General features: G+C 34.1%; 1 protein-coding gene across 2 annotated transcripts in view; it reads left to right on the top strand.

Annotated features, from left to right (window-relative positions):
- The first annotated feature begins 2613 nt into the window (after positions 1–2613).
- Kpna5 (karyopherin subunit alpha 5) overlaps positions 2614–25321 on the top strand; it is a 39269-nt gene continuing 16561 nt past the window's right edge. For both annotated transcript variants that reach the window (XM_026394072.2, XM_026394074.1), the window contains exons 1-8: positions 2614–2777; positions 8465–8598; positions 9765–9866; positions 9988–10087; positions 14408–14502; positions 17926–18057; positions 20155–20243; positions 24809–24908. In XM_026394072.2, coding sequence (XP_026249857.1) covers positions 2774–2777; positions 8465–8598; positions 9765–9866; positions 9988–10087; positions 14408–14502; positions 17926–18057; positions 20155–20243; positions 24809–24908 — 756 coding nt within the window. In that variant the 5' untranslated portion in view covers positions 2614–2773. The remainder of the gene's footprint in view (positions 2778–8464; positions 8599–9764; positions 9867–9987; positions 10088–14407; positions 14503–17925; positions 18058–20154; positions 20244–24808; positions 24909–25321) is intronic.

Below are 25321 nucleotides of genomic sequence, written 5' to 3'. Positions count from 1 at the left end.
CTTCAGGTGAAATCAGAGGAACTATTCCTGTGAGTAAGGGGAGGGACTGAGAGACTCTCCCAGCAGTTGCCTGAGCTTTTCCTGCATCAGAAACCCCAGCCTTCCTTCTCTCCTAAATTGTAGGGTTGCTCCATCTTGGGCCACTTTGAAAAAAAGGAAACTGAACTTAGTAAAGTAGCCACATCGTTGGCCAACTGGTGAGTTCCTCAGGCATTGAGACCCTCGATTCTACACATCTGGTTCCTCTTCATGAGAACATCTGATTCCTCTCTGTGGGGACATCTGTGATGCCACAGGTGTAGGAGACATGGTCAAGCAGGACTTGAGAACCTAGAGATATTTACTTATTTCAGGTCTGTTCTAGGTTCTCATTGGTTTGTTGGTCTTGAATTTGGTAATTCCTTCTATATGTCTGTTTTTGTTTGTGTCTGTTACTACCTCTTTTAAGACATGTTGATTTTATGAGTAGTCTCTTGGGAAAGTTCTTGGCTGGTCTTTAAAAGGTTCCCATCTGTCAGTCAGATCCTTTCTGGTTGTCTGTTTCTTTTTTGTACAATCTTGCAATTGGAGTTGGTCTGTCAGAGTAAAGTGAGGTGAAGAAAGGGCCACCTATACTTATAAGCCTAAGAAAAAGATAATATTTTACTGTAACAATCTGGCTTTGAATAGCTTTCCAAATTATACAGTCTTGCAGTTGGAGTTGAGCTGTCAGATGTACTGTAAGTGGAAGAAATTCTGTATGAGCAGATCTGTCTGTTTTAAAGGTTCCCGTCTGTCAGCCATGGTTTCAGGGTTCCTCTGGTTCACTGTTTCTGAGTTTCTTTTTCTAGTATCTATTACTGGCCCTTTAAGTATGGGCCATACTACATTGATCTTACCACCAGTGTCTCTTAAAAAGAAATATCGTCCTGAATGGGCCACCTATTGATAGAGATAAGCCTAATACCTGAGGACACAGGCATAAGGCTTTATTGATAAATGCTTAAGGGGAAGATCCAGAAGTGACAGACTGAACAGATAGCACCTGTCCCTGAAGTTGCTTTGCCAAGCAGTGCCTCTTCTCCCTCAGTTTTTTGTTCAGCGGTGACCAGTAGGTCGAATGATATGTGTCCTTTCCACAGTGCCTTCAGTTCTACCTCAGTCACCACTGAAAAAGGGGTTTTATATGTTACCCTGTAGAAGCAGTAATATAATCAGTATTCGCTTGTTTAGTTTGTTTGCGTGACCAGCTTCCCAAGGAGCAACAGTCCTGATGTTAAAACAAGAAAATAACTTTATACAGATAACATTAACTTGCCCTAGTTCTCAGAGTATAAGAGAAAGGGTGAGCCAGTGTTCTGTGTGATAATAGACATTTAGACATATTTAGCCCAGGTACTGTCATTGTTTCCATAATTTGGGAAGGTTTGGGGGAATTGATAGGGGGGCATTCAAGGACATGGTGTTGTGCTGTTCATTTTTCTTTAAGGATGGATGCATGATCTGATGATGCTTTTTTAAAAAAGCATTCTGGGGATTTTGTGGGTAAATGTGGTAGATTGAACATGTACATTTACAATTCTCTGCCTCTCCAAATCTAAAATGACAAGAATTTGCAGATATAATTAAGTTATGGATCTTAAAGTGGGGAGATTATTCTACTGGGTGAAATGTAGTCACAACAGTTTTATGATGAGGCAATTACCAGGTCTGTGTATTTTGTTTCTCTGGAGGGAGCAGAAAAAGGAAATAGAAAAGGGGGAGAGTTGCTAAGAGATTAAGGTAGATATAATCCTATTAATACTTCAAAAGCCCTGCCCATGTTTCATTTGTCAATCAAGCAGCTCTCTTTGTTTCTCAGCCACACATAAGCACAGTTAAATAATTTGCTTATTTTTCAACTGTTGAACATAGTAAACCTAACAATTTGTCATGTTCCCCTTCACCCTCCTAAAATATTGCAAATGTCTTCAGGATAGGAATTATTGCTATGTATCTTGTGAATTTTGTGCCTAGCATCACATCTAGAATTTAGTCTGTTTTCAATACTGGTTTTTGATCTACAGGGTGGCTTAAGGGCTGTGTATTTGGGATAGATTTCTAGAGCATTTGATCTGGAATTACTATTCATTACATACATCAGTGACTACATATTTGTCAAAACCTTGCAGATATTATAGAACCCCAGATTATATATGAATGGCCAATTAAGAAGGTTGAAACAAATGAGCATATAGGAAGAAGTTCATGAAGGCGAAAGACAAGGTGTAAATTTCATGCGGCTGGAATTTTTGCCGTTTTGTTTTGTTTTTAGTACTGGATCCCCAATACCTAAAACAGTGGCTGGCACAGATTAGGCTTTCAATCAATACTAGGTTGAAGGATGGATAGGTGAATGAATGAATTAATGAATGAATCAGAGCTCGCCTCCTTAACACGTGTTAAGCTATGGACAATAGCGCACAACCTGATCACTGCAAGCCTGAAGAACCCTAGGCTTCAGTCAGGCTGCTTCTCCTTGAGTGGGCGTGGCTGAGGCGTGCACTTCACCCCGCCCCTCTGCTAGTCTGTGCGGCCACGCCTCCACCACCGCCGCCGCCGCCGCCGCCGAGCGCAAGGGCTTCTGGGAGCCAAGCCTCGGGGTCTCGGGGAAGGGGCTCAGGTGGCCGCCATCTTGGAATGCGAACCGGGTCGCTACGCTCGCGCTAGGTTAGGAACGACCGCCACTCTGTTACCTGAAGCCGACCTTATCTCCGCCCGCACTGGAGTCAGGGCACCGGAGAATATCACATTAATGGGTAAGTGGGAGTGACACAGGCCAGTTTGGGGAAATCCAGGCTTGGTCCTTTTGAATTCCATTAGTTCTTGTGGCCACTGTTTTTATTGACTCGTTTCCTTGCGAAGGGTTCTCGACCTGGCCTTAACAGGGTGTTTCTCAGATTTTCCAGAGGGTGACAGCAGTCGTGGGGGCGTGGCAGCCCGACTTTCCGTTGTAGATAAGAAGGCGCTGTGAGAGATTCTTTCTGACAGCCAGGCTGGTCCTTGGAAGGAGCTTTAGGCAGCAGATCTGATCCTCACACCTCAATCGCTCACCGTTTCTGGGTGGTTCTTCTCCGAACGTAGTCTTGCCAAAGGTTGCTGCTCACACCCGGTAACTAGTGGCTGGGAGTTTATGGAAATGCCACAGTGCAAGAGACAGGATCCTGGGGTTACCTACGTGAAGCAGTTCTACCTCCTCCAGCTGCCCTTCTTCTACCTGCTGGCCTGAGAGCGCTCAGTCCAGGATTCCACACGTCTCCATTCCAAGATGAAAAATTTAATAGTGTTTAATCGATAATGCGTGTAAGGATTTGAAAGCATAAAACGCCGGTGGTACTTCAAAAATATGGAGCTGACATTAACTCTTGACATCGAAGAAAGATAAAAGACTTCTGACTTCGTCTCGCAATTTCGGTACTCAGTAATGACTCGTGTTTTATAGGAAAGAGGATTTCCTGGTGAGCAAGGAACGCCTCTGTCTTCAGAACTAAGTACTGCTTGTTTGGTTGTAGGGGCGTCAGGTGGGTGCTTAGCTCTTGGTACAGTTTTGTAATTTTTCTAGTGAGAAGGTCAGATACGTGGAAATGAAGTCTTTACTGGCAGGAAAAATTCAACTGACAGATATCAGAAAAAAAGAAAATACTAAGTTCAGATTCTAATTATTTGCTTAACTTAAACATGATTTTTCTAAGAACTGGGTAAAAAATTAAGCTTATGAGTGAAAAAAATTTCTCTTGTTTTGCAAATTTAACGTGATTGTACAGCTTTTTTTTATATATTTAAAGTAACTTATAATGCCCCAGCTTTTTTTTTTTTTTTAAGAATGATTGTTTTAAGTTGTTGATGGACCTTTATTTTATTTATTTATATGTGTTGCTGAGATTCCAATCCAGGGCTTCACACATGCCAGGCAAGTGCTCTATTGCTGAGCCACAACCCCATCCTCAAATGCCCCCAGCTTTTGAATCAGGCTTTTAAATTGTATTTTCCTGTGAACAAAACAATTTCATTGAATGGGACATCTTTAGAGATTATTTTCCTTGGCCTTCACATCACCTTTAAAGCAAGACAGGAAAACACAGGCATTAAGTAAGAAGCATACTATAGAAGAAAAAGGGAAAAGTGATATATGAATTTGGGGGCTATATTTTATTTGGATAACAAATTTATATTGAAACATTTCTGTTAAATGTTTTAGTCTGGTTGCCTAGGTTAGCGGTCTCAGAAGTAGCATGTAGATTGCATGTGTGTGGTAGTACCAGTTTGGGGACACAAAATGATCCAATTAAATGTGGAAAGAAAACATTAGAACCATCTTTTTAAAAATTTCCCTTTTGGGGGACGGTACTGGAGATTAAATTTAGGGCAGTCGACCACTGAGCCATATCCCCAGCCCTATTTTGTATTTTATTTAGAGACAGGGTCTCACCAAGTTGCTTAGCGCCTCACTGTTGCTGGGGCTGGCTTTGAACTCCTCCTGCCTCAGCCTCCCAAGCCACTGGGATTGCAGGCGTTTCCCAGCTAAAAATGTCCTTTTTAAAAAAATAAAATTTTTTGTAATTTTATGATGGGGTAGCATATTAGCATAGTAATAGATGTTTAGAAATAAATATTGAGGATGAATACACACAAATTTTACATATGTAAAGATGTGTGATCAAAAAAGCTTAGAGATTGTCTAGAAAATGTGATACATATAGGTGCTAAATATCTTGAGAGATTTATTGCCATGAATATTCTCATTACAATATTTTCCACTTATTGGTTATATTTCAGCAACTAATGTTGAGGCCTAGTTTGCTTTGTAATAAACTCTGATCTTTCTTTTTCCTTTTGGAGCTTAAGCTCTTAGTGAGATAGAGGATTTCTTTATATATAAAATAATAAGAGTAATACTAAACGTTTTTAAAAAGTTAAGATTGAATAGTTTCTAATGATGATTACTTACAAGTGCATGCAATATTGCTAAAATCTGTTAAATATTTTAAAAAGGAATTTTGGTCAAATATAAATGCATTTTAATTTCCAGAATACACAGGGGTTAACTTCAAAGACAAAAACTAGCTTCTTTTCTTGGGTGCTATGAATTGAACCCGGGGCACTGGATATGCTAACGCACACACTCTACCACTGATCTATACCCACAGCCCACATTCTCAAATCTTTAGTCCATTCCATTCTACCTCTAGCTCTATCACTACTGAAATTTGTCAAACTTTACTGATGACCTCAAGTTTTCTCCGTTTTTCTGCTAAAATGTGAATTTCCTCAAGAGTTCTCCTTTGATGATTTTTTTATAACTCTCCATGATATTAGATGATCAGTAAGGACCTATGTACTAGAGTCAGTATATAATTATTACAATGGCTACAATTAACAACAATACCAAGTGGAGACAGAATGCAGAACATTTGGAACTCTTTCTCATATATTGCCAATGAGAAGGCAATATGGTATTGTAGCTTTGAAAAGCAGTTTGGCAGTTTCTTATAAAGTGAAATACACACTTACCATATTATCCTTAGTTCTACTCCTAAATATTTACTTGAGAGGAATCAAAAAACTTATGTTTACAGAAACACTTGTATGTGAATTTTTGTAGCAGATTTATTTATAACCTCCTAAAACTGGAAACAAATCAAATGTCCTTCAGCTGAAAACGAAATAGGTATGTGATATATCCCAACAGTGAAATGCTCCTTGGCAATAGGAAGGGACTAACAATAATGCCAATAGCAGGGATGACGCAAATAGAAGGTGGATTCAGAAGACTGAATGCTATACAATTCCATTTATGTATAATTCAGGGAAAAGTATAAGTATACAGCTTCAGAACAAATCAGTGGTTCCCAAATATGAAGCATGGGAGCTGGGCTAGGGAGAGGGTTAATAGGAAAGGCATGAGGCAATTTTTTTAGGGGTAAAGGAACTCTTTTGTGTCTTGACTATGATGGTTTTATGGCTATGCATTTGTTCAATTTAAAGAACTACAAACCAAAGTGATCTTTACTGAATGTAATTTTAAAAATGAACTTAAAATAACTGAATTCATCATTATTCTCTCAGAAACAAGCAGGCAGACAAAATAACCACTCCTCTGATCCTCTTGATCCTTCAAGTTTATTCCCTGTTTTGGGTTATTTTATCATAATACTGAAATGGCTCAAGCTTAAAAACTATGAAGTCATACTCCAATTCCTTTTAGTCCTTACTACATATCTGTTAAATTTGGCTTCTAAATCTTACTGACTGAATCTGTTTCAGAAATATTTCTGGAATCTAACTTATCTTCTATATTTTTATTTTACTAATATAGTTTAGGTCTTCAGCATCTCTCTTTTCTCTCCCTGTACTATTTGAGACAACTTTTTTCTTAATCTCTTTGATTTTATTCTTTAGGATTAAATCTAAATTTCCAAACTGGGTTGCAAGAACCACATATGTTTTACCCTTAAAGCTTTGTTTCTTGTCCCTTTTCTCTTGCATCCTTTTGTTCAGGTACACTGGATTTCTTCCTGTTCTGAGACTGTACAAGGCTTCTTTTTATTATCATTATTATTAATTGGTACTGGGGATATTTTATTATTTGTATTTATTTAATTTTAAATTTTGAAACAGGATCTCGATAAGTTGCCCAGGCTGGCCTCAAACTTGTAATCCTTCTGTCTCAGCCTCCTGAATTATAGGCAAGCATCACAGCACCTGGCTATGCCAGGGTTCTTCCGAAAACATTGCTTTTGTGTATAGTCCTGTTTGAAATGCTTGTTGCTTCTCTTTCCTTTCTATCCTCTTCCCTGGAGAATTTGTCTCATCAAGATAGAATAACAGTGAAGCCATTCAGAGTGCCTCAAGATGTTCTTATGGGATTTAATGCATATGTATTTTGTATTTTATTATACAATAAACTCTTCCCCTTTATTAGTCTGTCTACTCTATCTGGGATGCCAGATAGAAGCCAGCCTCTCCTTTTGTGTTTACTTCATAAGCTGATTGATAATATCATCTGGTTAGGCTTAGTTGTTAGCCTCTGAATTCATCAGAGTAACATACTAGGTAGTAACTATCTCTCATATTTAACTTAAGTGAGAACACTGCTTTAAACTGATTTTTCTTCATATGTAAATCCAGAATAGGATACAGTATCATTATTTTAGTATTCATATAAGATAAAGCAAACTATCAATGTAATGTTTACTTATGCAATTCATTTTTAAAAGTACAAGTAGTACATATACTTCAAACATGAAATTTCTTTTTTTAAATTTTTTTAAAAATTTGTTTTGTAGTTGGAGAGGGACAGAATACCTTAATTTTATTTATTTATTTTTATGTGATGCTGAGGATCAAACCCAGTGCCTCATGCATGCTAGGCATGCTACAGCCCCAGCCCATTTCATAATAGTACATATACTTCAGATATAAAATTTTATATTATATTTTTATATATACTTAAGTATATATATTTTGAAGTACAATTGTAGCAAAACTTTAAAGATAGAATGTATAAATATTGAGAAAGAACTAATTATTACTGGAGGACTGAGAACTGACATTGTAGTTATAACTCAGGTTATGAAGCTTATGGCCTTAGTATTTAATTTAAGACAGTACCTTAAGTAAGTGAAAGAAGCCAGACCCCAGTAAATATTTGAGGTATGCTTATTGAATCCTGCTACTGTATTTCATTGAAAATAAGACTATTTAGTGCTGGCTATTTCTTGATTTTGTCAGAAGCTATAATTTAGAAGTGGTTTTTTTTCCTTTTTTGATTACCTAAATAGTTCATTATTATTTCCTGACTTACAGCAATTGTAAGATACATCCTACTTCAGAAAGGTCAAAGTACCATGGGAGGTAAGAGAGTAAGGAAGGTTGTTGAATCTTAATGAAATAAGGGTAATAACTTTGTATTTAGATTAAAATTTGTTATTTGTCTAATACTGTTATGATTTGTACATGATTTGTCCCTGTTAAAACTCAATTTGGAAATTTGCCAATGTAACAGTGTTCAGAGTTGGGCCCATTAAGACGGATTAATGTCTTTTTTTGGAAATGCATTAGTTCTCACAAATGTGGATCTTATGAGCTAGTCAACATCTTTGTTCCCTGCCCCTCTGCACATGTCTAACTTCTTGCCCTATCCACAAGCCAAGAATATTCCCGTACCTTCCCAGCCTCCATAATTTTGAACTAAGTAAACCTCTTAAAATAAATTACTCTGACTTCAGGTGTTTTGGTAAAGTAACAGAAAACAAACTTATGACAAACATGTAATTCCTAAAATATTTGCTCATTTTGCTCTTTGGACATGAGTTTCAGAATGATCTTTGAGATCTGTGTAATCCGTGAGCCTGAATTTAGTTGCTCTAGAGGAATTATCTTATGTTGTTTTATGTTGTTTTGAGAGTTATCCATGTCTGTTTTTTTTTTTCTTTCTTTCTTTAAGATTCCATGGCTAGTCCAGGGAAAGATAATTATAGAATGAAAAGTTATAAGAATAAAGCCCTAAATCCTCAAGAGATGCGTAGAAGAAGAGAAGAAGAAGGAATACAGCTTCGAAAACAAAAAAGGGAAGAACAGGTCGGTATTTTTAAATATTTATTTTTGTTTGAGAAAATTTTTACAGAGGTTGAAAAGTTTAATTATTGCTGATTTTTAGGTAACTTTAAGCGGAAACTTAAAAATTGATTATAAGTAAATCCACTTTTTAATTAATTAGATTCCAGGAATAATATTTGCAAATTTATGAATTAAAATCCCTGTGCAATTTTTAGTCACTTATAGAAAGGATTTTTCATTTTATGGATAAACTTTTCATGTTATCATATTTCTACCCCACTTTATTTTTACTCTTGACTCATTTAGATCACTGCCATTTTTCATTTAAAATGTGCTTCCTAGAAAACGTTAATTATGTTTATTTACTGCTTTGTGGTTTTCATCTTTTAAGTTAATTATAGTAATCTTCCATATTATTCATTCATTCTGTTCCTCCTGTAGTTTCATCAACCTGATCTCTTTAAGTTTCCTTTGTTTATATTTTGCAGATGTGACATAAAGAATAGAAAATCATTTAGAGAGCACTTCTCAGCATTTTTCATTCCAAGATCTACTTAGATTTAGAAATACATACAAATAAATAGGAGGATCTGGCCCTCATATTTACAAATTAAAACTAGTTTTTTAAAAGATTGGTGAAGAAAGTAGAAAAAAATGTCAGTTGATGATATACTCTGTAATCCAGGCAATTTGGAAGGCTGAGACTGGAGAATGCAAGTTAGAAAATGGCCTGGACAACTTAGCAAGACCCTGTCTCAAAAGAAGAGAGAAAAAGAGTGGGAATGTAACTTAGTGATAGAGCTCCCTTGTGTTTTATCCCCAATATCACAATCAGTTAATCAATTAATAATATGATCTATGATTTCTCACTCTGTGGTGTCTTTCACATCTTAATATTTATAGTAGGCACTTAAAAAAAATCCTGTTGAAATGTGAACAGATTGAAGAACAGCAGTTCTAGTTAGGAACCACAAAGACTATAGCCAGATTTTTTTCTTATTTTTGATTTAAGAAATGTAGCTATAAATCTACGTTCATGGCTTCACCATGTTTCTTTCTTCCTTTCTCCCCCCTCTTCATTTTTATTCCTGAATTAATAAACATAGGTATATTAACTCAGTTAATATGCCATCTGTTATCTCCCTATGAAATGGATTTGTTTTTACATTGATTTCTCTTTATTGCAGTTGTTCAAACGCAGAAATGTCTCTTTGCCCAGAAATGACGACTCTATGTTAGAAAGTCCTATCCAGGATCCAGATATCAGTTCTACTGTACCCATTCCAGAGGTATATTTTGCAAAAAAAAAAAAAAAATGTATTTTTAATTATACTTCAACAATATTTCATAAACAGTGTTTGCAAAAGATACTAGTCATGCAAAAATTAAATTTTCTTTTGTGTGTTTTAGGAAGAAGTTATTACCACAGATATGGTTCAAATGATTTTTTCTAATAATGCTGAACAACAGCTAACAGCAACACAGAAATTTAGAAAGCTGCTTTCTAAAGGCAAGAATTATTTTCAGTATGCTTATTTGATATTATAGGATTTTGTGATAGAATTTTGTTTTAGTGGTTTTTTTTTTTTTTTTTTTTTTTTTTAAGATACCTTTGCTGGATATATAGTAGGTCTTCATTTCTCTGTAAAGTATCTTTCAAAATAATATCTATTTTTAAAAAATATTATGAAAGTAACATTGATTGTGGAAAAATTGCAAAATATGAAAGAATTTTAAACAGCAAATATAAAGCTGGGTTCAGTGACACACACTTGTAATCCCAGCAGCTCGGGAGGCTAAGGCAGGAGGAGCCTGAGTTCAAAACCAGCCTCAGCAAAAGTGAGGCACTTAGCTACTCAGTGAGACCCTGTCTCTAAATAAAATACAAAATAAGGCTGGGGATGTGGCTCAGTGGTTGAGTGCCCCTGAGTTCAATCCCTGGTAGCCGCCCCCCCCCTCACCAAATAAAAGCAAATATAAAAATTATCTTGGTAGGGGCTGGGGTCATGGCTCAATGGTAGAATGCTTGCCTAGCATGTGTGAGGCACTGGATTCTATTCTCTGCACCACATATAAACAAAGGTCCATCAAAAATTAATAAAATATTTTTTAAAACAAGAAAAAAGGTCTTGGTACCAAGAAATAAGGTTGTATATTCTTGTAAAAGTGTTTTTCAGACATGATTTTTTAAAATGGTAACAGGACATTATAGAGTGTGAATGTTAAGTAGTAATTTAATCAGTCAGGCCTTACATTTTCCCGAAGTTTTTGGTTATCATAAATACTGCTATAAAAATCATTGTACGATCTAAAATTTTCTGAACATATATTTACAAAGTGAAATAGTGGATGAAAGGGAATAAAGTTTATTAATTTGCACTCTCGTTTTCAGTTTGTACATGTATTCTTTTTAATTTACTTTTACCAACACAATTATTTTTTTAAAAGTTATGTTAATGTAATAGCATTTTGTATGGTCTTTTTCTGATAGAATATTTTGCCTTATTTATTGACCCTTCATAATTCACAATAGCCTATATATTATTTGTACAATTTTATATTGTTTATAAGAATTCATCATTAAATAAAGATATGTCTTAATCTCTTGTTTTATATATGGAATTTATAGAATTAGTAATTCTAATTAGAAATTCTAGTTCTATAAATTCCATATATGTTGATAAGATTTTGAAAATGCCCTTGGATCAGCTATTTTATCTTCCTAATAGAGACAGAATTGAAAAGAAATCTCATGGTGAGGTCTACATAGAATCCATGGCTTTTACTTGTGTTTTCTACATTTAAGTTTTGTTTTCCATTCTTCTTCCAAGCTTTAGCTTAGCGATATTAAGAAATCCTTATACAATCAAGATTGACTTCCTTTCTTTTTATACTCTTATATTATAACAGATTAATGAAATTTTTATAGTTTTATATTTTGCCACTTTTTGTTTGTTTTTGGTACTAAGGATTGAATCCAGGGACACTGTATCACTGACCCACATCTTCAGCCCTTTTATGTTTTGAGAAGGTCTTCTAATTTCCCAGGCTGGCCTTGAATTTACACTTCCCTTGTCTTGGCCTCCAGAGTCACTGTGATTACAGCTGGGCACCACCTTATTTTTATAGTCAGCCACCAGCATTTTTATGCTACAAGTTCACCATTACTGAATTCTATATTTTGATTCATTAAGGCAGGGCGTGGTTTGAAGGATTTTTTCTCTACACTCCCTACATGTTTGCTTTGGTAAAAAATTCTTTCAAGCCTTGTGTGCCTGTGTAATACCTTTCTGATGTTATTGAGCAAGTTGTCTGGATTCAGAATACCTTGGTCAGAGGATTCTATCCTCATTCACTCTAATTACTCAAAGGGTTCTGTTTTTGTTAATCTGTATTATCTTTTCCTTAGTGGGAATCACTGTTTCTTCTTGGTAGTGGGATTTTACTTGCACAGATTGGGTATACATCAGGAATTATAGATATTTTCTTTTACTGATTTTCTGTCAGGGCTATTAAAGTATTAGATTTAATACAGTTTCACTTGATCCACCAAGTGTAGAAGAAATGGGAAAGCAGAATAACTAGAACAAAAAGAGGCAAAAACAAGCGGAAACTTTGCCTCTTTTGGAAGCATTTATTTATTATAATGAATATTCTTACTTTTGATCTTAGAGACATCTAAGTTATGTCTCTGGCTAATCCATAGCCTACCCGTAGCTCAAGTTTGTACCCCTTTAATTTAAGTCATAATAATGATCTTTTGCTAAAATCACCTTTTCCCCTAGCATGACCAGTCTTGTAGATGTAAATCACAAATCATCCTTTTTTCAAATTAATTTTTATAGAAATTTGCAGAAGCAGATAAGTCCTCTATTTTGCTTATGTTTATATTGCCATAATGAATAAAGGTCCTATAGAGTTCATTAACCTTTACAAGTATAGAAACCATTATTCTGTTGATTCATTTAATACTGGTAACAGTTCATAATATGTTAGATTAGCTGCTGATCCAAGTGCACTTAAATTGTTTTATTTTAGATGGAAGTAACCATAAATGTGTTGGTTTTAATTCTCCAGGAAGAGACCATCTTTAGGTTCTTATCCATGTATATGTTATATATCTATGTCTATATTTAACTGTAGAGAGAGAGATAGCTGATTGTCTGGTACCTACCTCTCTCTACTCTCTAATCAAAAAATCCTGTTTTCTATTGCTTGGTGACTCGCACCTAAAATCCCAGCAACTCAGGAGGCAAAAGGATGGCAAGTTTAAAGCCAGCTTCAGCAACTTAATGAGGCCTTAAGCAACTTAGTGAGACTTTGTCTCAAAACATAGAAAGGGTTCAGCTAGTTAGTAAGGCCCTAAGCAATTTAATAGACTATCTCAAAATAAAACATAAAAAGGGTTGGGGATGGAGCTCTGAGGTAAAGCCCCCCTAAATTCAATCCCTAGTACCAAAAAACAAACCAAAAACTTAAAACACAAAATTCCTTTTTTTTCTCCTAATCTCATTTCCCATGTACCCTCAAAAAAAGCAAAGCAAATTTTCTAATAAATTTAGGGAAAAAAGAATAGTAAAATTAGAATTTTCTTTTGGAAAAAGAAAAAAAAACAAGAAAGGTGAAGGTGTAAACTATAACTGTATAATTTAGTTTTGATTTTTTTTAATGTGGAGGGTAAAAGGATTAAAAATACATATTATTGTTTTATCCTATTGATATAAGTATAAAAACAGTTTAAGCAAGGGTCTCAAATTAATAATTAGAAGAACCTGGATTTTGATTTAGAACACCTGAACAAAATCTTATTCTATAGCTTTATTAACTGTAGTATGAAGAGTAAATGAAAATTTTTTCCTGGGTGATTAGGTAGGTAGATAACACAGTATAAAGTTGGATGAAGGGAAAGGGGCAAGAGTAAGTAAGCATAGTGATATGAATTTGGTTTGGGTTATGCTACCTGTTAAAGAAGGTGTGAAAACAAAAACTCACATTAAAGGCACTTATAAGTATGGTCTGGAATATAGGAGAGAATAATTCAGTTAAGGAGGTTCGTGAATTTTCACAAATGATAATGATAAGTAGCAATTGAATTAGCAGAATAGACTGATTTTCTAGGAAGAGAGTAAATAGAAGTAAGACGGATCCAAGGGAACACCAACAGAGAAGTTACTGAACAACCACAGAGGGTATTTTTACTAAATCGAAGGTAGAAGCAAGATTTTTTTGTTTTTAATTGTTGTCTACCTGAAATATCTTTCTTTGAATTTTTCATGAATTTCCTAGAGATTTTATGATTCTAAAAACCTTTTGCATTTCCTGAAAAATTATTAGATAGTCCAACAGCATTTCTGTAAAAAATCAATACAAAACAGAATCTCATATGTTAAGCAAATCATTGTTGGTAGTAAAGAAGATGTCCTTAAAATTGAGAGAAATATTGGAAAGAATTAGTAGGCCTTTTATCCCTCAGTTGGTGTTTTGAGTATTGGATTAAAATATTTCCATGTTGTAAAGGTGAGTTCCTTAATAGCTTTCAACTTAACTGTGTAGAAAATATTTTTTAAATCTCCTATCACTGCAATTAATTTTTGCTTTGCAAAAAACATTGCAGTGGGATTGGAGATATAGCCCAGTGGTGGACTGCTGCCTGGCTGACTCCCCAGCACCTAAATCAATCAATCAATCAAATTGCAATTATGAGAAAACTTGTCCTCAGTTATATCCAGTTAAAGTTATTTTATGTGCCCTGATAATTGAAATAGGGACCAGATAAGTGCCTTCTTGTGTTTATATATTAACTGATTTCTCTTTTTTTTTTGATATTTAGAACCTAATCCACCAATAGATCAAGTTATACAGAAACCAGGAGTTGTACAGAGATTTGTGAAATTCCTTGAAAGAAATGAAAATTGTACCTTACAAGTGAGTCTGAAGTTTTCTTTCCTAATCTCTTGTAGAAATGACTTTGAAGTTTCCATATTAAAATTCTTCAGTACTGACTATATTATAAGCATTCAGAAAGTACTTGGCAATTAAAGGAAAACATTCTTCTCATCTGTCTTGCCCTGGGCATGATGATAATGCTTGTTTCCTCTAGGAATTGTTATTTTATTAAGCAATATTTTAAAAATATATAAGATTTAATTAATGTTAATAAAAATTCTATGGTTGTTATCCTTCAAAAAATATTTTTTGTTTTAGGAAACCTCAAACTAAAATGTTAACCCAATGGTTAAGTTAATTTTGTTTCTTAGTTAACCACAGTTATAATTTTTTCCTTTTAAACATTTTAACTAATCAATTAGTTCCTTTTTTGAAACAAAGAATAAATTAGTATAATCTAGTAAAAATGTGACTAAAGTTTGTTTTTTCCCAAAGAGCATTACTTTTCAACCATGTATGATTTAAGATGTCTTCTATATAATTTGCTACTAGTGGAAAATTACCAAAGTTTGCAAATATTTTAATTTTTAAAAGAACCAAACAGTTTATCCTCCCTGACTTTATTGCTAAGTAAATTCTTAAGTAAGAGTACAGGGTGGAATTCTATCAGTTTGAGGAATTCACTAAACCTTTACCTAACTGTCGGGTTTCTGTTCTTAAGACCAAATGGCTCAGGGATTACTCCAGTTGAACAGGGCTGACTGGGTGCGCAAAGTAACCACACAAGAGACACAAGTACCTTTTTGTTTGGAGTCACTGTGACATCTCCTCTGACCTTAAGGGTCCGCAGAAAGGGAGAACGAGAGCATGCACTGACCCCTTTTATTGAGGAGAAGCTATTCAAATGAGGCAAAGGGTCAGGTTTTAGGGGGCTGAGTCTATCTTCATGATGTATAGTGTCAGCAGGTTGACTGACACCTGGGTAGGCCATACCCAAGGGCACAGTAAGAGAAGGGGACACACACAAGGCACTTCCATGGAAGATTCTATCCTAAACAGGGCAAGGGGTTATATTACAAAGGAACAGGTGAGCATAGCTTCACCCATGGGGCTGTAGTAAGACACACCCATGCACGAGACACTGACCCTCGAACCCAAGAAGGAGGGAGAAAGCTCTGCCACATTTCTGTGACCGAGCGCCTCAGCACCTAGCTGTTTTTGTCACTAATGAGGAAATGTTATTTGACAGTTGTTGGATTTACAACTTAATTACCTGAATAATTACCTACCTGAATAATTTGGGAAAAGCCTTCACATAAGCAGAGGAATATATAGCACATGTGAATGTGAAAAATTGTTGAGAATGTGTATAATAAGGGTCTTTGAGGAAAAGGCTACTTTATTTTCTGGTTTGATTTTTTACTCTCATTTATTTTCTATCAGAAATCATGAGATCTAGTCTAATGACTTTATATAAAAGCCCAGATTCCAGACACCTGAGTATTCTGATATCTAGTTTATTATATAGCTCTTTAATTGTAAGGGAGTGAAATGAAATGAGTGATATGAATAAATCATTGATTGTGCTGGGTGTGGTAGTACACGCCTATAATCCCAACAGGTCGGGAGGCTGAGACGTTCAAAGTCAGCTTCAACAACTTAGCAAGGCCCTAAGCATCTTAGGGAGACCCTGTCTCAAAATAAAAGATAGAAAATGCTGGGATGTGGTTCAATGGTTAAGTACCCTGAGTTTAGTCCCTGGTATCAAAAAAAAAAAAAATGACTAGTTTGAGTCAAATATTATCTGAGATTATAGTTCCAAAATATTATATGATATGATAGTTCTCAAACACTGTGAATTTGGCAACTTATTCTGTATGGGTGAATCAAGGAAGACTTCCCAAAATAGTCTTGAAGGCAAAGGAGAGTTTGGTGAACTGAGAGTAGGAAAATAGTTTTAGGTTGAGAGAATAGCATAGTGTATTCAAGACTTAGGGAACTTGATATTTATTAGTTACTATAATTAATACCTAATGAAATACAATAATGTAACCTTGGGATAGCGCCATACTATGTATGTGAATATTAGTTCAGGCTTTTAGTCTGTCTAAAACCTGTGTGGGGTGTATAATCCAGAATGACCTGCAAACATGTTTTGTTTGCCTGCACACATGTTTTAAAACATGTGAATTAGACTTTTTAAAAATTGGGAAATTTCAAATGAATATCCAGATTTCTTTTTATTTCTTTGACAAATCAGAAGAGTTAGCATTATTGCCACATAGTAAAAGTGAAATTGAACTGAATAGAAGTTCTTTTTTCCTTTTTAGAAAGTTCCTATTTCTTTCTTTAATCATACATATGCATTCTAGTTTTTCACAGTTCTTCAGTAGGTTTATGAATGGAGAATTTTGTGGAGTAATCTTTTGTCTTCTTAAAATGTATGTGTAGTTTTTTAGTAGTAGATGGATACAATACTTTTATTTTATGTATTTATTTTTATGTGGTGCTGAGGATCAAACCCAGTACCTCATATGTGCCAGGCAAGTGTTCTACTACTGAGCTACAACCCCAACCCCTTAATTGTCTTTTGTCTTTTATTTATTTCATTATTTACAATTTGTCACAACTATGGTCTCCACTACTTTTTAGTATAAATTTTTTCTTAGTCTTGCACATAACAATAACTATACTTTTCAGTATTTCAGTAATGGTTTTGTGTGCAATTTCTGTTAATGATGATATCTACCGTAATATGAAAGCTATCTCTTCAATGTTTTAAGCTATAGTCATTGCTTAGTTTGCCTGTGAATTTGTATGTTGCTTTCTTAATTTACAGCTTTATTGTTTGGGAGCCATGGTTTCAATTTTTCTTAGTAGCTGCTGTTAAATTCTATCATAATATAAATTTATCCAAATTCTAATTGAATTGATGTGAATAACTTCTTTGAAACTCTCCTGCTTAAAAGTTCATCAGAAATCCTAGTACTGTCTCTGCTAATAATGAAATCTTGATGTTGAACAAATACCTCTAAATCCCTAAAATTCCATTTTCTTATTTTTTATATAAGGAGGTTGGGGCTACTTGCTACCTACGGAAACAAGTTCCTTTTATGATTTTGTTGCTCTATAAAGTAGTGTTTCATTTATTTTTGAACTTTCTTCAGAATACTTCTCAAACATCAGCAATTTTATTAACTAAAGTGTGTTATATATTGTTGGTTTTGTAAATTGCCATTTATCCCTTCTCAGTTCTTGTTTTTACAGATTGAAGAATACTTTTGTTTTTCTTAATTAAGAGTTTTCATCTATGAAATCTGACTTCACAAAATGGATCTTATTAATCATGTCAGTCTTTCTCTCAGACTTGTCCAGTTATGTTTTTACTCTTTCTCTTCTTCCTTTTTTTCTCCTTTCTGACATTTTTTTCATGGTTTTATTTATTTTACTCTCTTACCTTAGTTTGAAGCAGCATGGGCACTAACTAATATAGCATCTGGAACTTTTCTGCATACCAAGGTAGTGATTGAAACTGGGGCTGTTCCAATTTTTATCAAACTTCTTAATTCAGAACATGAAGATGTTCAGGAACAGGTAAGTTAAGTTTCTAACTTATTATGTATTATGTAAGTTAAGTTTCTAACTTATTATGTATGTTAGGTATTAATTTTATCTTGAAAATGCCATTTGTAATTATGATTTGTAATTTTTTGTGACTAATTTGTACATTGCACTTGTTAAAAACAGTAATTTCTTTTCAGTATCAGATTAGAAGGGTAAAAGAATGAACTGTCTGGGGCATAATCCTAGATTCTTAGTAAGAGTGATATCAGCTAGCATAGGAAGCACTCTTTTTATTTACAAAACAATGTACTGAGACCCAGAAAAGTTAATAGTTTACTTGAAATCATGAATGGCTGGTAGGTTTTAAAGCTGGGTCAGTCTAACTAATTATTTTGTGTGTGGGGGGAGTGGTTATTATATTTTTCTAGTTTTAATTATTACATTACTTTGAATAGAACCATTTTTAATATATTTCATGACTATATTTTCAAGATTTTCTTGTAAGAGGGAAAATTTGATCAAATATAATTGTACCATCCAAAGAAAATAAATTATTTTGGTATTTTTGTTTCACATCATTTTTATGCATGTTGATCTATAGATCTCTCTACCATTCCATTCCATTCATCACCTTTTTTTAAAAAAAAAATCTACTTAATATGAATATTGAGAGTTTTTTCTTATAACATTAGTTATTCTTCCAAGAAAATTTTCCAGATTACTCAGTATAAACTCAGATATTTTCTATAATTTGCTATCAGTTACTTGATTGTACATTTATTTCCAGTATTAAAATTATTGTGATGAACATCACTATATGTAATTTTCTTATACCTCTCAATTTTTTATTAGAGAAAATGACTACTCTATCAACAGATCTAAAATTGCTAAGGGTCTTTTTACATATTTCAAAGTTGGTCTCTAAAAATAATATCTACATCAAGAGAATATAATAGGGCTGGGGATGTGGCTCAAATGGTAGCGCATACGCCAGACATGCGCGGGGCGCTGGGTTCGATCCTCAGCACCACATAAAAATAAAAAAATAAAGATGTTGTGTCCATCGAAAACTAAAAAATAAATATTAAAAAGTTCTCTCTCTCTTTAAAAAAAAAAAAAGAAAGAATATTATACTTCCTAGGATGAGAAATACCTTTACTTTAAAGGACTTTTTGTTTGTTTGTTTGTTTGTTTTTTAACAATTTTTTTTTAGTTGTAAATGGACGCAATACCTTTAAAATTATTTATCTATTTTTATATGGTGCTGAGGATCAAACCCTGTGCTTCGCATGTGCTAGGCAAGTACTCTACCACTGAGCTTCAGCCCCAGCCCTGTTTATGTTTATTTTTTAGAGTTTTTCTTTCAAAAATTTAAAAAATATGTATATCTAAACTAGAAGTCAGAAGTCTTAGTTCATGTTTAAAATGTTAAATTAAAATTTTCCCAATTGAAAAATAGTGTGTACTTTTGTGTTTATAGGAAAAATTCAAAGTGAGAATATAATAAAATAATAATTTGTATTTGCATAATTTCTCTTCTAACTAAAATTTAATGAGTGAATAATTTGATATTTGCTGCCATTTATCTTTACAGTGATAATAAAATCTGACTAATCTTAAGTTTATTTTCAGTGATTCATCTAATTCTCATGTTAGTTACTATTTTATTTTTCTATGCATTGTCTCTTTCTTTTTTTTTTTTTCCTTTTGTGGTGCTGGGGATTGAACCCAAGGCTTTGTGCATGCAAGGCAAGCACTCTGCCAGCTGAGCTATATCCCCAGCCCTATGCATTGTCTCTTTCTTTTCCTGTTTTACAGATCTACTAGTTAGAAGGTTTCTTTTCATAGGAACAAGCCTCTAGTATAAATAATTGGAAAATTTCCTGAGTAGATATCTTTTGTCTTTCCATACAAGAACTTTTAAAATTCCTTTATCTTATAATTAATTTGTTTAAAATTATAAACCTGAATTTCTAAAATGTTCATTTCTTTCTGACATTACTTTTCATTTTCACATGTTGTAGAAAATTGTGATTTTGTTCATTCTGTATTAAATTATCATTCTTAAGGGTGTATTTTAATTAAGGTATTATCTTAAGAGTATAATTTTTTCTTGTTTTTTTTAAGGCTGTTTGGGCACTTGGTAATATTGCAGGAGATAATGCGGAATGCAGAGATTTTGTTTTGAATTGTGACATACTTCCACCTCTTTTAGAGTAAGTGCTTTGTTTAAACTTTTTCCAATTAAATTAATTCTACTTTAAGAAAACTATATCCTCTACTTTCTGTGTGTGTGGGGATGGGTGCTGGATTGAACCAGGGCCTTGTGCATACAATGCAAGCACTCTACTGACTCCTCTACTATATTTTACAATATACAATTAAGTTTTTCAGCAGTGTTTTCTAATTTTGTTTAGTGATGCCCACAGTGGCTTGAAAGTATGTAAAACCAGAAAAAAAATTTCAAATTGTATAATTTCTGTATATCTTAGGTTCTCTTAAATCAACTTGCAAGGAGGAAACATTTATTAGACTCATGGTTTCAGAGATTTCAGTCCATAGTTATTTGGCTCTATTACTTTGAGCATGTGGCAAGACAGAACATCATAGCAGGGAGCATATGTTGGAGCAAAGCTGCTTAATTTATAGCTATTGGGAAACAAAAGATCAAGATCCACTTCAAGGGCATGCCCTCCACTGACCTAATTTCATCCACTAGACCCCATCTCCTAAAGGTCCAAGTACCTCCCAATAGCACCACACGCTAGAAGCCAAACCTTTAGCACACAAACTTCAGTGGGCGATGTGGGGAGGATTTAAGGTTTGAACTATTAACAGTAGGTTAGGTGTATTATATGCATTTTCACCTTACAATATTTTCAACTAATGGTTATCTATCAGGATGTTACCCCATCATAAGTCAAAGAACATCTGAATTTTATTTGTTTTGATGCTATTGTAAATAAAATTGTTAATTTTTTTCACTTGGTAATGTAAAGAAATACTACTGATTTTTGGTGTCTATCTTATGCCTAGCAATTTGGTTGAATTCATTTATTGGCAATAATAATTTTTCATGTATAATATTTTAGAATTCTTCATATAAGGTTTTATCATCTGAGAATAGATTTCACTTATTGCTTTTCAATTTGAATTTCTTTTTCTTTTGTAATTGCTCTGGCTAGAACTTTTAGTACCATGTTGCAAAGACGTTCCAAAAACCCCTATCACTGTCTTGGTTCTTGTGTTGGAATAAAAACTTTTCACTAATTATCATCAAGTATAATAGCTCTGGGTTTTTCATAAATGTCCTTTATCATGTTGATGTAGTTTCCTTCTATTCCTAATGTTGTTTTTTAACAAAACTGAGTTCTTCTAAATATGTCATTTGAAATGATCAAGTGTTTGCCTTCATTTTATTAATGTGGGTTTATGTATTAATTGATACTTATTAATTGAACCATCCTTGCATTCCTAGGATAAAACCCATGGGATAATATAGTATTTCATCTTTTTAATATGCTAGTGAGCTTAATTTCTTAGAAATTTGTTGAGGAATTTTGGATGTATATTTATAAAGAATTCAAAAATTCTAAAAATTTATAAAAATTTCAAAAGTCTGTGCTTTTATTGTACTGTCTTTGGCTTTGGTATCAGGGTAATGGTGTCCTCCTAAAATTAATTAGGAATTGTTATATGTTTTGGAAGAATGAGAAGGAATTAATTCTTTGTAGAATTCACTAATGAAACCATTCTAATGCTGAACTTTATTGGGAAGGTTTTAATTAGTGATTTAATATCTTTATCTATTTTAGGCCTATTCATATTTTTTATTTTTTCTTGAGTCATTTGATTGTTTCTAACCGTTTTCTCATTTCTTTTTCATGACCCAGTTTGTTGCCTTTGATTGTTCACAATATTCTCAGATAATCAGATAATTCTTTTTATTTCTGAAAGGTCAATAGTAATATCCTCACTTTGATTTCTAATTGTAGTAATTTGAGTCTCTTTATTGGTCCACACATCGATTTGTCGGTCCTTTTTTTTTTTTAAAAAAAAAAAACCTTTTTTTAGTTATACATGGACACAATATCTTTATTTTGTTTATTTGGTTTTTTATGTGGTGCTGAGGATCAAACCCAGTGCCTCACATGTTCGAGGCAAGTGCTTTGCCACTGTGCCACAACCCCCCAGCCCCAGTAATTTTGGATTTTATTGACTCTAATTTTTCTAGTTTCTTTGCAGGGTGGGTACTGGGGATTGAACTTGGGTACTCGACCACTGAGCCACATCCCCAGCCCTAGTTTGTATTTTATTTACAGACAGGGTCTCACTGAGTTGCTTAGCGCCTCACTTTTTGCTGAAGCTGGCTTTGAACTTGTGATCCTACTGCCTCAGCCACCCAAGCCACTAGGATTACAGGCTTGTTCCGTCATGCCTGGCTCAGGAAACTTTTTTTTTTTTTAATATATATAATTTTTAGTTGTTGATGGACCTTTATTTTAATTACTTATTTATATGTGGTGCTGAGAATCAAACCCAGTGCCCCACACTCACAAGGCAAGGGCTCCACCACTAAGACTCCAGCCCCTCAGGGAACATTCTTTACATAACTGCTTTTCCACCCTGGCAGTTTCCAGGTAGGCAAAACAAAGACAAAAGATTCCCCATTTCAGGGAATCCTCACACAGGTCCAAGTGCAGATACAGAAGTCCAAGGAAACTAGTCTGCTCTGTTCCCTCTGGAACCAGGAACTCACAGTGGGAACAGACTGCCATGTTAAACTCTGCTGTCAAACTGAAGGGGGTTTGAGCTAGGGTAAATTAAAATGTCAGAAAGCTTTCCTGTTGTGAAACATATTTCAGCCCTTTCCTGAATAAAAGTTCTTTTAGTTACTATACTCTTTTGATTATCTTTCAGAGTTCAATTTGATTTTGACCATGTTTGCAACTCTTTCAATATTCCTCATGAAGGACCAGTTCCCTTCTTTACTGTTTTTACTGATGTCACTCCAAAATGGGGATTTTTTTTTTCAATCTATATTCTATATTTTTTTTCCTTCCCTTTTTTTTTTTTTTTTTTTTTTTGTGGTGCTGGGGATTGAACTCAGGGTCTTATGCATGCAAGGCAAGCACTCTACCAACTGAGCTATACCCCTAGCCCTAGAGTTTCTATATTTCTGTAGCAGGTTTGTGGAGGTCCTCAAGAGGTTAACAGACTCATGGAAAAGCAATCCAAATTTTGGTATGTGTGCTTTTCTTGTAAGTTGTGGGATCTGTCATGGCATTGGAGTTTACACCTTCCTAAAGTTTCAATGACCACTACTTTGTGGGATCTCCTATTTAAATATAAATAACTAGGATATATAAATAACTAAAAAGAACTTATTCTGTTTTTGTGGAGAGCTGTTGTTGACTTTTTTTTTTTTTTTTTTGGTACAGGGGTGCTCAACTACAGCCACATCCCCAACCCTTTTTTATATTTTATTTAGAGACAGGGTCTCACTAAGTTGCCGAGGCTGGCTTTGAACTTTCAATCCTCCTGCCTCTGCCTCCCGAGCTGCTGGGATTACAAGTGTGCGCCACTGCACCTGGCCTCTGTTACTAACTTATTGGGAGGCTGAGAGGAAAAATTCTTGTTTTAAACACTCAGTTTCTTTAGTCATTGAAAATCAGATAAGAAATATTTAGAAGAGTAATCTATTAAAAACAAAACAAAGAATCCCCTTATCAATAAATGATCTTCATTTAATTTTACATTGTATTCCCTGCTTCCTGAATTTGTATAATGTAATATTTTCATGGTTAAAAGTAATCTAGTACTCTTTAAAATATATAGAAGTAATTAAGTTTCCCACAACACCTACTATTTTCAGAGTTATTTATGACTTAAGAATTTGTTCAGATCTTAGAGTCAAGATTTAAAATATGTAAGATATCATCTCCCTCTAGTCAGAATGGCAGCTCTTATGAAGACAAACAACAGTAAGTGTTGGTGAGGATGTGGGGAAAAAGGTACACTCATATACTGCTGGTGAGACTGCAAATTGGTGTAGCCAATCTAGAAAGCAGTATGGAGATTCCTTGGAAAATTGGGAATGGAACCACATTTGACCCAGCTGTCCCTCTCCTCGGTCTGTACCCAAAGGACTTAAAACAGCGTACCAAGTGGACACAGCCACATCGATGTCTATAGCAGCACAATTCACAATAGCTAAATTGTGAAACCAACCTAGATGCCCTTCAATAGGCATCAGTAGATGAATGGTTAAAGAAAATGTGGCATATATACACAATGGAATATTACTCAGTAATAAAAGAGAATAAAATCATGGCATTGCAGGTAAATGGATGGAGTTAGAGAAGATAATGCTAAGTGAAGTTAGCCAACCCCAAAAATCCAAATGCCGAATGTTTTCTTTGATATAAGGAGGCTGATTCATAGTGGGATAGGGAGAGGGAGCATGGGAGGAATAGAGGAACTCTAGATAGGGCAGAAGGATTGAATGGGAAGGGAGGGGGCATGGAATTAGAAATGATGGTGGAATGTGATGAGATATGAAAAATTATGCTCTATGTGTAATAAGAATTATAATGCATTCCACTGTCATATAAAATAAAATAAAAAAAGATTTAAAATATAGAGCTGTTTATTTTTGTTTTTGAAAATATAATGAATATCTTAAAATATATTGCAAAGAGTTTGTATATCATGATAGAAAATAGCTAAAGTGAAAAAAATGACGATAAAGTGACAGTTCCTTTTTTCCTTTTTTTGACAGGTTATTAACAAACTCAAACAGACTTACTACAACCAGAAATGCTGTATGGGCTCTCTCAAATTTATGTAGAGGCAAAAACCCTCCTCCAAACTTTAGTAAGGTATGAAAAAAATACACAAATTAAGAAATCTGTCTCCATAAACTTTTAAGTTTCTATTGGTAGATTTTTTTGAGGTTAGAATACTAATTTTTATTAGTATTTATGTTCATTATTGACTAGACAATATTTTCACATTCACAAAATTCAAAAGATTTACCATAAAAGGGAAATTTCCCTTCTTTTCTTTCCATTCATTTAATTCATTTGCCCATAGGCAACCACTATAACCAGATATTTAGGTATCTTGGAGTTGAATTTAGAAATCTTTTTGGAGCTGAAGCTTCCAAAAAAGATTAAAGTTATTCTCCTACTATTGGTTATGAAATTGAGAATGTAAAATAGCACAAATACTTTGGTATTAATTGAGTAGCATTCTCATAATAGTATGTCTTTTAAAAAAAAGTCCTATATGC

Source organism: Urocitellus parryii, chromosome 8 (genome assembly GCF_045843805.1).
Source record: "Urocitellus parryii isolate mUroPar1 chromosome 8, mUroPar1.hap1, whole genome shotgun sequence".
Taxonomy (NCBI): Eukaryota; Metazoa; Chordata; class Mammalia; order Rodentia; family Sciuridae; genus Urocitellus; species Urocitellus parryii.
This window is presented reverse-complemented; position numbering and strand designations above follow the sequence as displayed.